This window comes from Podarcis tiliguerta, assembly GCF_965153285.1.
Source record: "Podarcis tiliguerta genome assembly, chromosome: 11".
Taxonomy (NCBI): domain Eukaryota; kingdom Metazoa; phylum Chordata; class Lepidosauria; order Squamata; family Lacertidae; genus Podarcis; species Podarcis tiliguerta.
This window is the reverse complement of record NC_139544.1, coordinates 37,471,425-37,485,843: the sequence shown is the minus strand read 5'-3', so window position 1 is coordinate 37,485,843 and position 14,419 is coordinate 37,471,425. Positions and strand designations below refer to the sequence as shown.

Sequence of the window (14,419 nt, the reverse complement as noted above, 5' to 3'; positions counted from 1 at the left end):
TTATAAGAGTTATAAGAGTTATAAGCTGCAGTTATAAGATGAGCAATTAAGTCTTTGTCTCTAAGATTTTGTGCTTCATCTGCAAATATAGAAAGCAATGCTATTTTGGGATCTAAATTGATCGATTGATATGTAATTTGTTCCATATCCTGAAATATTTTTAACCAGAAGTTTTTAATCAATGGGCATTTCCACCACATGTGTATAAATGCTCCTTCATTTCCACCATTTCTCCACCATTTTGTAATTTTTTGTCTTCTATGGCTATTGGTAAGGCTCTAAAGAGATAGAGGAGGTGCAGTAGCACCATCATTTTTATAGTGGCGATTCGGCCCAACCATGACAGTGAACCCTTGCTCCAAGTTTTCAATTTTTGTCTAAACTCTCGGATCATTGGACCATAATTAAGCTTTTCCAAATTTTGAAGGTTCCTGGGGATAATAACTCCTAAATATTTAAAATATTTCTGACAAAGTTTTACTCTAGTGGAGCGCTGAAATTGTAGTTGTACTTCAGGTGGCATATGAATGCATAGCAGGTCTGATTTGCTATAGTTAACACAAAAACCAGAGACCTTTCTGTAAGCATCAAGAATTTTCATTATAGCCGGGAGGCTTGTTCCAGGGTGAGACCAGATGACTCTGCCCATTAATTTGTATTCCAGACACCTCAGGGTCTCCCCTAAGTGCTAGAGCCAAGGGTTCCATGGCCAGGGCAAAAAGCAGGGGCGACAATGGGCAGCCCTGCTTCGTGCCCTGGCCCATCGATATAGGCTCTGAGTGTATACCACTTATCAAAATATTTGTGGTGCATTCCTGATATAAGGTAGTCAGCAGTGCAATAAATGGGGCTCCCGTACCAAAACCTCACAAGGTTTCAAAAAGAAAATTCCATTCAAGACAGTCAAATGCCTTCATTGCATCCAATGTAAGGATGGCTGTCGGTGCCGGTTGGTTTGATGCCCAGTATATTGCATTGAGGATCCTCCTAATTGGGGTAGTTATTGACCTTTGCCTAATAAAACCTGTATTTAATTTGGTACAATCGTCGCTAACCTGTGTGTAATAATGTTTGTAAGTAATTTTAAATCAACATTTATTAATGAGATAGGCCTATAGGACTCAACCGACTCCAAATCTTTATTTGGTTTTGGTAGCACTATGGTGTGTGTGTTTTTCCAAGTTCCAGGTATCAGGCCATGATCCTTTATATCTGTAAATAATTTCAACAAAAATGGGGCCACAAGAAAAGGTTTTATAAAAATAGCCAGTAAACCCATCTGGTCCGGGTGCCTTAAATGGTTTTGTCTTTTTTTTATACTAGCTAATATTTCCTCAAGTGAAAAGGGTTGATTTAAGTAAGTTGCATGCTCTTCTGTTAATTTTAGAATGTTAATTGTGGCCAGAAATTCCTGAATGGCGTTTAGAGATGGTGTTCCAGAAGTGTATAGGGTCTTTTAGAATGCATGAAAGGCTTGGTTAATTTTAAGTTTATAATGTGTTATTTTGCCTTTGCCTGATTTTATTGAGTGGATTGTTCTGTTTAATTTACGTTTCTTTAGTTGGTTTGCTAAGATTGTTGAGTTTTTATTATTAAATTCATAATATTGTTGATTTAAATATTGAAGGGATGTTATTATTTTTGGTATTTCTAACTTGACTAATTCTTTCCTTTTCCAAATTAATTTGCGATACACTCTGATACTACATGTTATTTTATGTTTTTCTTCTAATTCTTTTATTTCTTTTTCTAATTGGAGATAAATATTTGATTTCCTTTTTTTGATTCTACTCTTCTCACTGATTAATGTTCCTCTGATTACTGCTTTGAATGTATCCTAAGTTAAAGCTGGGTTTTATAATCCTGTATCATTGATCTTAAAAAATTATGGTTTTTTTTTTGCAACCGTTCTAGAACCAGTTGATCTTGCAGTAGCCATGGGTCAAGTCTCCATACTGGGTTCCTTGGGTATCCTTCTCCTCTCAGCAATTCAGCAATAACCATAGCATGGTCAGAGACTTCTCCTGCTTTGATCTCTGAGGGAGTGGATCTGATGGATCCATCCCTCTGATGTCAATAAACAATCAGTTCTAGAGTAGTTTGTATGGTGATTACTAAAGCGAGTATAGTCCCTTAAATCAGAGCTTGCCATTTGCCAGTTATATAAATTGAATTTTTAAAGAATTTTATACAGAGGGGTTTTTGTTGATGGGGAGCCTCTATTGACCTTTTTTTCTGACCTGAACAATTTCTGTCAAAATATTCATTTAGGACTAAATTAAAATCTCCCCCCCAAGTTTGTTTGACCTTTTAAAAAAAAATTCTAGCTCCGTCAATGTTTTTTCCAAAAATTCTTCTTGTTGGTTGTTTGGTGCATAAAGATTACCTATAGTCAGCCATCAGTCCTGCAATGTGCCCCTGATAAACAAGTAAAGTCGATCAGGACCACTAAGGGTTTGTTCAGGTTTAAATTCTGATTTGTCCACAACCCATGTTTCTACCCCATGAGCCTTAGATGTTCCTTGAGAGGCAAACCACTGTCTCCAAGAGGAGGGGAGGGGAGATGTACTCATTGTAGCCCCCCTCCACCTCTGGTGAGTCTCCTGGACCAGAATCAAGTCCGGTCTCCCTTTTCTTAATTCCTTCCAAGCCCTTCTCCTTTTTATGGGTGACCTCAGTCCATTAACATTCCATGTGATTATTTTTAAATTATCCATACTTGCTCCAGGCTGATTAGTACGTTATAGGAGCGCGTGGAAAACATTATAAGGCTATTGTCGACAACTTGCAATAGTTTAACAGCGGGACGGTGAACAAACCCCAAACTTCCCCTTCCCCTCCCACCTACAACAAGAAAATTTCCCCCCTACTGTTGGAACCATTGTGGTATCCACAGAGTAGTAAATTCTACTCTTTCAGTAGTATTAACAATAGAGGATGGCCAAAATCACCACTCCCCCCCCTCCCAGGAACATTCTATGATAGTAAAGTTACGAAGCAAGTCATAAAAGCCAAGACAAAATGATCTCATGCAGAGCAGAAGCCCTCTTGTGGGATTCTCTGTCCATTTTTCTTCTGCATTGGATTTTTCTTTCCTTTAATTCTTTTCACTGTCTTCCCCCCTTGTTGTTTCCATTCAAAAGGGTCTTTTTCAGTCTCTTCATCGGCGTTTTCCTCCACTCCTTCTGTTGTCATGTCTTCAATCCGTACATTGAGCTGTTTCAATAATTTTTTAGCTTCTACATGTGAAGCTGCTACGTTGGTTATTCCATTATGAGTGATGATCAGCTTAAAGGGGAATCCCCATTTGTATTTTCACTGTAACGCCCGTGTGTACTTAGACATGCATGGCTTAATCTTTGAGATAAGCATATGCTACTCCTGCATTGCGAAGTAATATGATGTATGCTTTTGAATTCATGACGTCACTGCAAGGTCCCAGGAGAAAGGTTTTGGAAGACAGCTATAACAGAGTCCTCATGTTCTATTTTTTCCAGTTTTCTGAAACATTGCATTAAATCATTTTTCACCAAGAACGTGTTAAAGCGGACAATCACATCTCTGGGGGGTTCCCTGTTTTTAGGTTTAGGTCTCAGAGCTCTGTGTATGTGTTCTATATTTTCTGCACTGATTTTGCAGTCAGGAAATAATTCTTGAATCCATGTGAGGAAGGCTACTTTTAGATCTGAGTCTCCAGAATTTTCAGGTAGGCCCCTGGCCCTCAAGTTAAGTCTCCTTTCCCAATCTTGATAGTCTTCCAGTTGGATTCTAAGGTCTGCTGCGTGCATTTCAGAGTACTAATAGATGTTTTATTTTTCAAGCTTAATTCCATTGCTGTGTTAGCTGTAGTTTTGACATCCACAGTCTCAGTTAATTTAGTAATGTCTTCCCTCAGTGGGAGGACTGCTTTTGCCCAGCCTTGGGCTAATTCCTTCCTGATTATGGCTACTAGACATTGTGCATTTTCAAGGCCTATCAGTTTCCCTGCTTCTGCTTTTTCATTTTTGGAAGCTTTGGCAGCCATTTTGGGGCCTGCTAGTGCTTGGCCTGTGCCTGAGGGAGATTCTTTCGAAGGTAGTGAAATCCACGAATCTAAGGTCCCTTTTAGCAACCCAGGCTTGCTAAAGCTCATAGCCTAACAGGGGGAATTATTTTTAAAATGCTTGCTCGTCATTGTCTCGGTTTGTGCAGGCTATTGTTCTTAGGAAGGAGCTCAGCGGCAATTTAAGGCACCATCTTGGTTGATGATGTCACCATCCCCCTGGAACAGCATTTTTGACACCATTGGAAGGAATGCACTGTTCTTCCACCCCACTATTTTAGTACTTCCTCAAGGGGATGGGGCAGCAGAAACTGTCCGTGGTTCACAGTTCCCTAAGTGGCGTATGGCCACATGTGCCCTCAAGTTCCTGACTTTAAAATTGGTATTCATGCTGGCTGTTAAATCTGTGTGAAGGGTTTCCAAACTCTTGTGATCCCCTGTTACGTATTTTACATCAGGAAGTAGTGGTGCTCAGATCCACCTTTCCTTCCTAGGATTAATTCAGTATTTCACAGGTCATAGGAGGTTCTTCTGCTCACATTTTCTCCAAACCCACTGCAAGCCCAATAAAGAGTATACAACATGCTAGATGTCTGTGGTGTTCTCTGCTTCTATTTGGACGGAACTGCTGAATTTAGGCAAGGGTGTCTTTCCATCTCTTTTCCTTAGGGAAGAAAGTGGCTCTGTCTCGTATCTCTTTATGATTTTAAGGAGGTCTCCATTTAAGGGTACATAGAATTTATTTATTTTTAACAAAATTTCCATACCACTTGTTCATAACAAAACCTCTAAGTATTTTGCAAGAAATAAACTGATTTACAAACATTGGGGAAAATGCCACCGGGGCAGGGGACAGGATTAGCTCACCCATTCTCTTGGGGTGGGAGTAGCCTTCTTCAGCTGCCTTTAAGGAAAATTTCACCATTGTGGATATCTGTCGGGCAGCCACTTGGGTTTCCTCCATATTTTTGCCAAACATGATAAAATTGAAGGTTCTGCAGAAAGGCTGCTTGATCCCAGACGCTCACCTTGGATCCTATGACTGTAATACATTCCAAGAGACAGAAATGCTCTCGATACAACATGGCATGGGGGGTGGGGTGGGATGGAAATTTTCTTACCATGATTTTCTGTTTCCAGTTATCTCATGAAATACTTTCTACTTGCCCTTCTTTTATGGGATTAGCATGATTGTATTATGTTAGTGCTTTCTGTGTGCACTTTGCACGCTTGGTGTTAGAGTGTCCTGATCAGTGGCTCCTTTCTCCTGTTGGTTCTGCACTGTATCTCCCCCCCCCCCAATGTTTCATTTCTCACCGAGTTTAATTTTAAGCGGGTGGCTCAGTGGCCTGTATCATGGTTTTCTTTCCATGGATGTCTGTGAAATCATTGATGAGCGTTGAGGAGTTTTCCTTCCTTTGGCAGTTGGTCTGGAGGGTGGGGTAAAGCCTCCCTCTGATAAGATGGCTAGAAGAATCCATGTTCTGCCTCTATCAGCAAGCAGAATGTGTCATCCCAAGAGACAGGATTTCTCTCTATGTGACAACTGCAAAACAAATTCACAGTAAGAAAACGTTTCTGTCCTTAACGTCATTATTTCTTTTAAACCACTTAATAGTATAAATAACACTTGCTTTTAAAGATTCCTTAAAATTGCAGTAGATCTAACATGTAAAATCTTTCACAATGAGTTCCAAATGTTAGGTGGCATTTTATGCTACATGTTTGATCTAAATTATGAGTTTGATATAAATGTTGATCTTTTTCTTGTTGTGAAAGCCGTAAACCATACTGTGCTTTCTGTTCAGAACAGTTTTAGAAGTGTTCTGCTTTGTCCAAAGCCCCATGCTATTTTCTGCAACCATTATGAGATGTGATATATTATTCTATACAGCAAAGCTGTGGGCTGCTGTATATGAAGATGAATTCACATGGACAAAATTTTCCTTCACAAGCATACACTTTTGTGTACTAATAGAGTCTCATACTTGTTTGTATATGCTTTCATGTTCTAAGACTTAGATATCTTGTGAGACAAAGTACGTAAATAATACCTTAGGCTTACTAAGTCGGGAAATGGACAAATGTCCTGTTTTCATGGCATCATAGAGCTGCAGAATTGGAAGGGATCCCAAGCTTGGGTGGACTTTGGTAATATGGTCCCCTAAGAGAGGACAAAATTTTTCACGCTCTCAAATTTTGAGTAAGTACCATATACCATATATCTAGACAAACCCCTGCAATGCAAAAATCACAGCTAAAGACTCTCTGAGATATGGCCATCCAACCTCTTGTCTAAAAACCTCCACTGAAGGAGAGTCTACCACTTTCTGAGGTAGTCCATTCCACTGGCAAGCAGCTCTTGCCATCAGACAATTCTTCCTAAGGTTTAATTGGAATCTCCTTTCTTGTAATTTAAATCCATTGTTATGAGATTTAAGAATAATGGAGAAAACATATTTTCTCCATCTTCCATGTGATGGCCCTTCAGATATCTGGAGATGCCCATCATATCACCTTTCAGTCTTCTCAACACCAAACATACCAACTCCCTCAACTGCTTTTCACAAGGCTTGGTTTCCAGACTCTTTATCATCTTGGTTGCCGTCTTCTGCACATGTTCCAGCTCGGCAATATAATGCCTAAAATTGTGCACAAACAGGTAAAGTTGATGAGACTATGAACTAAACCAACTAGGCTAAAATGTGTTTGTTAACAATATTTTAAATGGCATGGGATGGGGAAAAGACTCAGATCTGTTCATATTTATTTTGGGATAAGAATCCTTTGATTCACTGCCAGTCTTTGATTTGTTTATGCATTCATAATATTAATCAAAAGCTGAAATGATCTGAAAGAGAATCTCTGTCCTGGGAAAACCTGGGATTTGCAACCTAGGTCTCTTCTGTTTTGGATATGGCAGCCATTTTGCTCCCATAAGGTAAGAATTCACAAGCATCAGGTGAGCAGTAAGACTTGTTCTTTTTTATGCCAAATTCCTAGAAGTATTGACCTGAGATGTTCGGTACTGAAGGGAGGTGTTGGTAGAATACCCTGGAATATAGAGGGTTTGTTTAGAAACCCTGAGAGATTCTTTGGAGCCTAGATTGTGTAAGCAGGCAGCTAAGTAGGCACAAAGGATGCAGAGAGTTTGTAAACTGTGTTTAAGTACCGTATTTTTCGCTCTATAAGACGCACCAGACCACAAGACGCACCTAGTTTTTGGAGGAGGAAAACAAGAAAAAAAATATTATGAATCTCAGAAGCCAGAACAGCAAGAGGGATCGCTGCGCAGCGAAAGCAGTGATCCCTCTTGCTGTTCTGGCTTCTGTGATAGCTGCGCAGCCTGCATTCGCTCCATAAGACGCACAGACATTTCCCCTTACTTTTTAGGAGGGAAAAAGTGAGCCTTATAGAGCAAAAAATACGGTAATATTGTGTACAGAAGCTGTGTGGAAAAATGCACACTATTAAATAAAAAATAATCAGGCTTTTTTTTTTTTTACATTTCACTTAAGGGTTCTGAAGTGTGGCACACCCTATTTGTGATTTTCATCTTTTTTAGAAGGTTGAATAAGTTGTGTAAGAAATACCTTGCATCTGGTGTTTTATAGTACCCTTGTTCACCACCACTCTGGTGCAAACTATGGCCATTATTTCAGTTCGCACCTCGTTTCTCTTTGCTGTACCAGGTGAGACAAAATAGGACCTTACATGAGAGTTTTGCATTAGTGATGCAATTCCCCACAGCAGTATTGCAAATGTCCTATTTGCATATGGTGTTGGATTGGGCCGCAAGAGTTTCTGAAAGCAAAGTTTGGGATTCATGTTGGAAATGTAGGTAGGAACATACAAAGCTACCTTTTACTGAGTCAGACCATTAGTCTGTCTAGCTATGCATTGCCTGCATGACAGGATTTTAGACAGGGTTCCCTCCCAGTCCTACTTGGAGATGCTGGTGATTGAACTTAAGAGTTGAGATCTTCTGCATAGACAACTGAGTTATAGCTCTTCCCTGTCAAATAGGTGATATCAGTTGGGTCAGAGCCAGTTTGTACGCTTGCATGAGCATAAGGGTTTTGATTGGCAGTGGGGGGTTGGTTTGTGGGAGGAACATATTTGCTGTGGTGCTTGGGCATGGTGCTATCAGGGTATCGGGAAGATGGGAAAAACATTTCCTTCTCCTTTTTCATGAGTGGGTAGTAGATGCCTCTGCTGGTGCAACAGCACTGTGAAAACAAATTAGATACCCCTGTGTGTTTAAATTCTATTGGAGATATTTCAGCTTCTACTCTGGACTTCACAGAGGTAAACATGTAACAGGTATTTCAAAGCCCTAATACATGGTTGTGTCCTTGATTTGAATCAATAATGTGACTTGTATGTCCTAGTTTCTGAGTCAGAGATGGCCTGAGGAGTTCACCGAGTGTTAAATGATGTGCATGTTGACATTTTGCAGGCAGTTCCTTTATGTAGATTCTTCCTTAGAAAAAAAGAGTCGTGCGTTTGATATATCTGGAGTCAGATTTTGGGCCTGTGAAAGAATCCCTATTGGGAATTATTAGAAGAGCTAAGAGTTGAAGTTTGAAATTTTGGAGAAACACTTTGGTCTCCTAAGAGAAGAGCTGAGACAAAGCTCTGGGGAGTAATTGGAAATCCATAAAACACAATTGATGGAAAAAGTTCTGAAATGCAGGTTGTTTAGTGTTGGATGCACAGTTCTGTATTATCTATATTTTGCATTTCCTTGTAACAAACTGCAAAATATGTTACTATTATTTTTTTGTGGAAGAGAAACTGAGGCACGAGAGTCTGGGGCTAAGGTGAAAGCTGAGCCCAGACAATGTTCATTATTCAGCCTTCTGAGCCACAGTGGCTCATTGTTTTCTTATTTTGTCACATACGTAGTCATAGAGGAGGTTTCATAGGACTCAGACAAATTCTTAGAACTTTAATTGATTTACTTATGGTAATATGCCCAAGGCAGTGAAAAACGCTAAAATGTTGAATGAAGTAAACATGCACAAAAACACAGGTCAAAGTAATACAAGAGCAGAATTCTTTCAGGCCATTGGTGGTTCCATCAGTTACTAACAGGCCAGGCTTAGGCAATGCAGTCTTTTACCTTCCCATCTTGGCATATGGGCCTTTGTATCACCTGGAAAGATGGGAGACATGCTATCCCTACTAGACACCCTCAGGCCATCTTGAATTTTGTTTCCATTTGTGTTCAGAATTGGTAATGATGAGTCTTTGTTAGTTAAGCTTATTTGCTGATGCATGATGGCTGTGAACATGGGCGTAGACAGAATTTATTTTAGGGGGACAGGCTTTATGTTAGGGGGGCAGAACTGAGTTATCTGTGATGCAAGTGGTCAGTTAAGTATTTTTATTTATTTGGTTGATTTGGGTGGAGCAGCTGCCCCCCCCCCCCCCGCACCCTCCCTGGCTACGCCTATGGTTGCAAAAGAGCAGCATTCTCACTATTTCTCTGGTTGTCTAATCATTTAAGGTTTAAAAATATCCAGGAAACTTAAAAAAAAAAAATTAACAAGCTGAGAATCACTGCTGTGTGCATGCCATATAATTACCCTATGAGATTAATGGGTTTTCTTTTGGATTCCCTTTCTTGTTCATATTGTGCTTTAATAAAATATTTTTAACATTTTCTTTTTTTAGCACAAGTACAAGCTCCTTCAAATAAGATGATTAACTTTCGATCATGAATTAAGGAACAGCTGTGCTTCAGTGTCATGTGTTCCTTCCTAAGCTTGGAATAATTTTCTGGACGCAAAGGGAAGGAACTTAACTTCCTGTGATTTTATGCAGAAACAGAATTTTGCTCATCTGTAAAACAATAATGGGACAACCTAAACAAGATAGACAAATCATTTTTTATAGGGTCATAAAGCTTGTTGTATCTTGGATGTGTGTTGAAGGATAGCATTTTAAGCGTATTTTGTTGCACTTCTTAATTTTTTGCTCTGTTCCGAAATCTGACAGTCTCTGTGGCAAGGGGCGGGCAGATTTTCATTCCTCTGAAGAGAAAAGTCTGCATTTTAGGAAGGAAACTGCTTCTTAGAATATTAGACATGAGTCGATTGAGATACAGCCCTGAAGCCTTCTTTCTGCTGGCAAAATCAGTGCAGTACGCTTGCGGTTAACCTGGAAGAAAGCTGCTGACATTTCTTCGTGACAGCTAGAAGTGGAAGGACCCAAACTTGCAGTACTCCCTCCCCCAAGAGATTGTTAGTCCATTCCTTTATAGTGGCTCATTTGGGCTCTCTGTCATCACCAGGATGCTGCCACTGAATGTGTGTCATGGTTACAGTAGAATGTGGTAACGTAACAGCCATGAAAGCCCAACGCGAAAGGCTGCAAATTCCAGGGCTGACCTTGGAGTAAGTATTGTCTGCCTTTTAATATTTTAATGCTTTCTGCATGGCACTAGCTTTTGTGCGAGCTGTGGTTATTTAACATGCGTTTGTGCTGACAGGCTCAGAGCACTGCAGCTTTAGGTCGCAGGAACATTTTCAGAATGCATTTCAGTTGCTGTTTGCAAATGTGTGAGCCTAAAGCAAGGATATTGCAGTATATTTCAGATTAAAATATACTGCATACTTAAAATCACTGAATGCATGAACGTGAGCATCCTAAAAGCATACTGTGAAATAATGCTTCGGTAGGCCACGGTGTTCGTTTCTCTCTCACACCCTTTCTGTTTCTGTTTGTTTATCCCAGTGCTGCCTTTTTGAAAGGCCTCTTTCTCTGCTGAATAATAGAGAGCTCTGCAAGAGATTAGGGCATAAGAGGAATGCTATTTGTGAAAATTCATTGCGTATGATCCATGTTTTACTGTGTAGAGTACTGGTGAACTGTATTGCATTCTGACATTTCTGCTTGGTATTCTAGTCTTTGCATTAAATGTGTTTGTGTAGGTAAGGGCTTTGTTTACTTAGTGATGTTTTAGGACTGATGGACTCATTTGAATGATTCCAGTTTGCATTTAGAAAACAGCTGCATAAAAACATACGTATTTGATTTACAGTGAACATGTTGATCATAATGTCTGATTTTTAAAGTGCCAGTCCATTGATTCTGAATTAATCAGCCAGTGCAAAATGTGTTTATTTTTGTGTCCCACCACAATTTGCTGCATAGATATAGATGTGTATCAACACACACACACATGCAGTATTCTCTCTAGATGTTCTTTTTGTAGGTACAGTATTGAATAGATTTAATGTGCCAGTTGTTCTGCTTTCCTAAAGAGAATAGGTCATCTGTAAGGTCAGGTTACTTAGCTGTGAACCATTTTACCCATCTACAAAATACGTATGTTATTTGATATACGTTTGCATTTATGCATGTAGTGCCACTTCTAGTGAGTTGTAACTGATACAAAATATTAATTCTGTTAGTAAAAATGGTATTCTGGTATCTTTGACCACCTTTGATAACTAGATTACAGAAACATTGACATTAATAAAGGTAGTAGTTTCTGTCAGTGTTTCATTTATTGTATGTGATGTGTAGATAGAACCCTGAAAGAATTACATAAACGCAGTGATAATGGTTTGCTTATTGTTTATTTTATTTGAGCATACCTTCCTTTAAAAAGATGGAGTCCAGTGTTTATACTTGGAGTTTTGCCTGTTTGTAACTTTACCATATATAAAAGTAATAAATAATAGTAAGAAATTCTTGATTTTGTAAAGTATTGGGATGTGATTGTTTTTAGTCTCAACATTTTATTATTTTCTGTTATATAGCTTTTATGTCTGACTTAATGTTTGACATATTTCATTTACAAAGTTTCTAAGGTAAAAATGAACCATTACGTTGCATTGGCAACTTGATAAAATTCTAACTCTTAACTATTATTTTGGTCAATTTTTAGACACAATGACAGCTGGCAAACTTTGTATTTTTTGTTACTATTTTTATTTTTATTTTCCACTCAAATTGGTGGGCTTCATCTTAAGAATAGGGTATTCAAGGTTTGGGCTGGATGTTTTCCTTTGATACACTAGAGAGTTTGAAAAAATGATAGCCTTTAACTCCATTTTGCAAACATTTTATTAATAATCAAAATAGCAGTATTCCTGAAGGGAGCCATGGACTCCAGGAGGCATAGTTATATCTTCTGTTCCCATACTGTCTCTGGCCTGTGTACCTCAGTTCTGCCCAGTTAACTATGATATTTGCCATTGTTCAGAATAATTTGGATGACATGGAGTTTTAATATTGGTAGTTGGCCTGTTGCCATTATTGTTGGTGTTATGACTGGTGGAGTTATATTAGTAGTATTTTAAGAAAATTCTTACCACAAACAATTTGTGGCAGGTTTATTGACACAAATAAACATAGACTGGAATTAGGCACAATAATACAGATTTGATGTTTGCATTAGATGCGAGCACAGTCAAGTTAAATTTTTACAGATGTCTTTCTGGAACAAGTATTTAAGATATCAGGTATTCATAATTCAATGTTTAGACACTGCTGTTGTCAGTGACTGTACCATATTTTCACAAATGGCATTCTCAAAACTAAAAACAAATAGTAATATTTTCATTATTATTTATTTTACTTGTATTTTCCTTTGGGCCTGTTGCATTTTTTTCTTTTGTAACTTTTCTTATGTGTATGTGTTAGTGTCGCATTTAAAGTACTGAAATAAGTTTTCAATACTTCTTTCAGCCAATTTTCATTTAGCATTTGCACAGTGCAATATTGTAGCCAATGAGGTTCATCTGAGGCATGATCATTGACCCCCCCCCCCCCAGTGCATGGTAATTCAGAATTTAGGGCAATCAGTTCTCCTGAAAGTTAGCAGAATATTTCTTTTGTGCATCAATTTGTGTACTCAAATTTGTGCTAATTTCATTTTACAAGCAATTTTTATAACAAGATTTGTTTTTTTAAAAAAATTTGCTCCGTGTGTTTGAACACTTTCTTATAATGAAAATATTTGCATGGTTAATCCCACCCCCCATTTAATTCGGAAGATACAGAAAATTTAGGGGTCTTTTGACATAATTTTTTTTGTTTGGCTTTCCTCAATGTAGAGAAAACCAGTTTCCTGTCTACTGATTGTGCTTGAGGCCATACTCCCTAAATTCAGTCATACTATAGGATTTTTACTCAACTTCTGTTTACTAGAGATGACATTATTTTAACTTTCAGTCTCACCCCAAGAAGCCTGAGCCCAACCCCAACAAGCCCTTGCAGTCCATGCAGTCCTCTGTACGCTTTTCATTTTTGGAGGTAAGCAACTAAACTTCCATTGTTGCAGTTCTCTGCCTTCCACATTGAAGAGGGGGAGTAGATAATTGAAGCCTGTATGTATGTATGTATGTATGCATGCATAGTCAAGCAAATATTGGTAGCTTTAAAAATGTTTCCCCAAAGTAAATTTGCATGTGTGGTAAGATAATACTGGTAGAGTTAGAGGTGGGAGCATTCTTTGGATTTCTGAAGATTCAAGGTTTGTGAATAGCCTTACTAATGCACCAGTTTGGCCATCATGATAAAATGTGATTTATCTTTTCAGCAATGATCTGTAGTGAGCCTTGGGTTCACACATATCTTTCTTCCTCTCCTCCAGCACCAGAGGAGATCTTCCATTTTCATAATCCATGGTTTGAAGTTGACTTGTTTTAAACAAACTCTTAAAATTAACCTGAGTTTGTCATATTTAGACAAAACAGCAAGATGCAGATAGTCTCGAACAGCAGCAAAAATTTCAATCCCATGGCAAAATGAGCATACAAACTGAACATACAAACTGAAGGCTTGCCATGGCTTGTTTCAGTACCTGGTAGACGAGGAGAAAAAACCAAAGTTACTGAATGATCTTTCAGGACTGTCCTTGTTGGGTGCTTTGCGGGCAGTGGTGAATTGATCTGAATCTCAAGCAAAATCTTAAAAACCAAGTGTATAGTTTATGGAGCAGGTATTATCATTGTCTACCAAACTGTTGCATTCCCACCTTGGACTGAATGGATGGTTGTCTCAGCTGCTGGTTGGTTCATGAACTTTAAATTATAAACAATCACACAAGGTCTGGAGTGTCCAGTTAACTGGAAACTGCTATGAACGGAACCCATATTTTAGGTCTTACGTGGGTAAAGATTTTTTCCCCTTTCTGTCCTCAGACACTTCACAGTGAGAGTCTACCAGAACTCTGGAGTAAAGTTCTGGGGGTATGAGTTAGGACTCAACTGTTCAGCCTTTCTGTAGTCCAGCTCTTAATGCTAGGAGAACAGATCCCCAAAAGATGCACTAAATTGGTATGGTGCTGCAATTACCAAGAGATGAGCACACATTTTTTTAAATTACCCAACAGAACTCATCTGCATTTTTCTTCCTTTA

General features: G+C 38.7%; 1 protein-coding gene across 18 annotated transcripts in view; it reads left to right on the top strand.

The window, feature by feature from the left end:
* The window catches only part of MAST4 (microtubule associated serine/threonine kinase family member 4), a gene marked incomplete at its 5' end in the record, with an annotated part of 197,844 nt that overhangs the window by 83,419 nt on the left and 100,006 nt on the right, over positions 1 to 14,419 (top strand). For 4 of the 18 annotated variants that reach the window (XM_083403591.1, XM_083403575.1, XM_083403590.1 and 1 more), the window contains 2 exons: positions 10,341 to 10,443; positions 13,232 to 13,312. The exons of 12 other annotated variants lie outside the window; for them this stretch is intronic. In XM_083403591.1, coding sequence (XP_083259717.1) covers positions 10,355 to 10,443; positions 13,232 to 13,312 — 170 coding nt within the window. Of the gene's footprint in view, positions 1 to 10,340; positions 10,444 to 13,231; positions 13,313 to 14,419 lie in introns of those variants that run through there. 2 more of the 18 variants (XM_083403573.1, XM_083403579.1) reach the window with 2 other exon arrangements.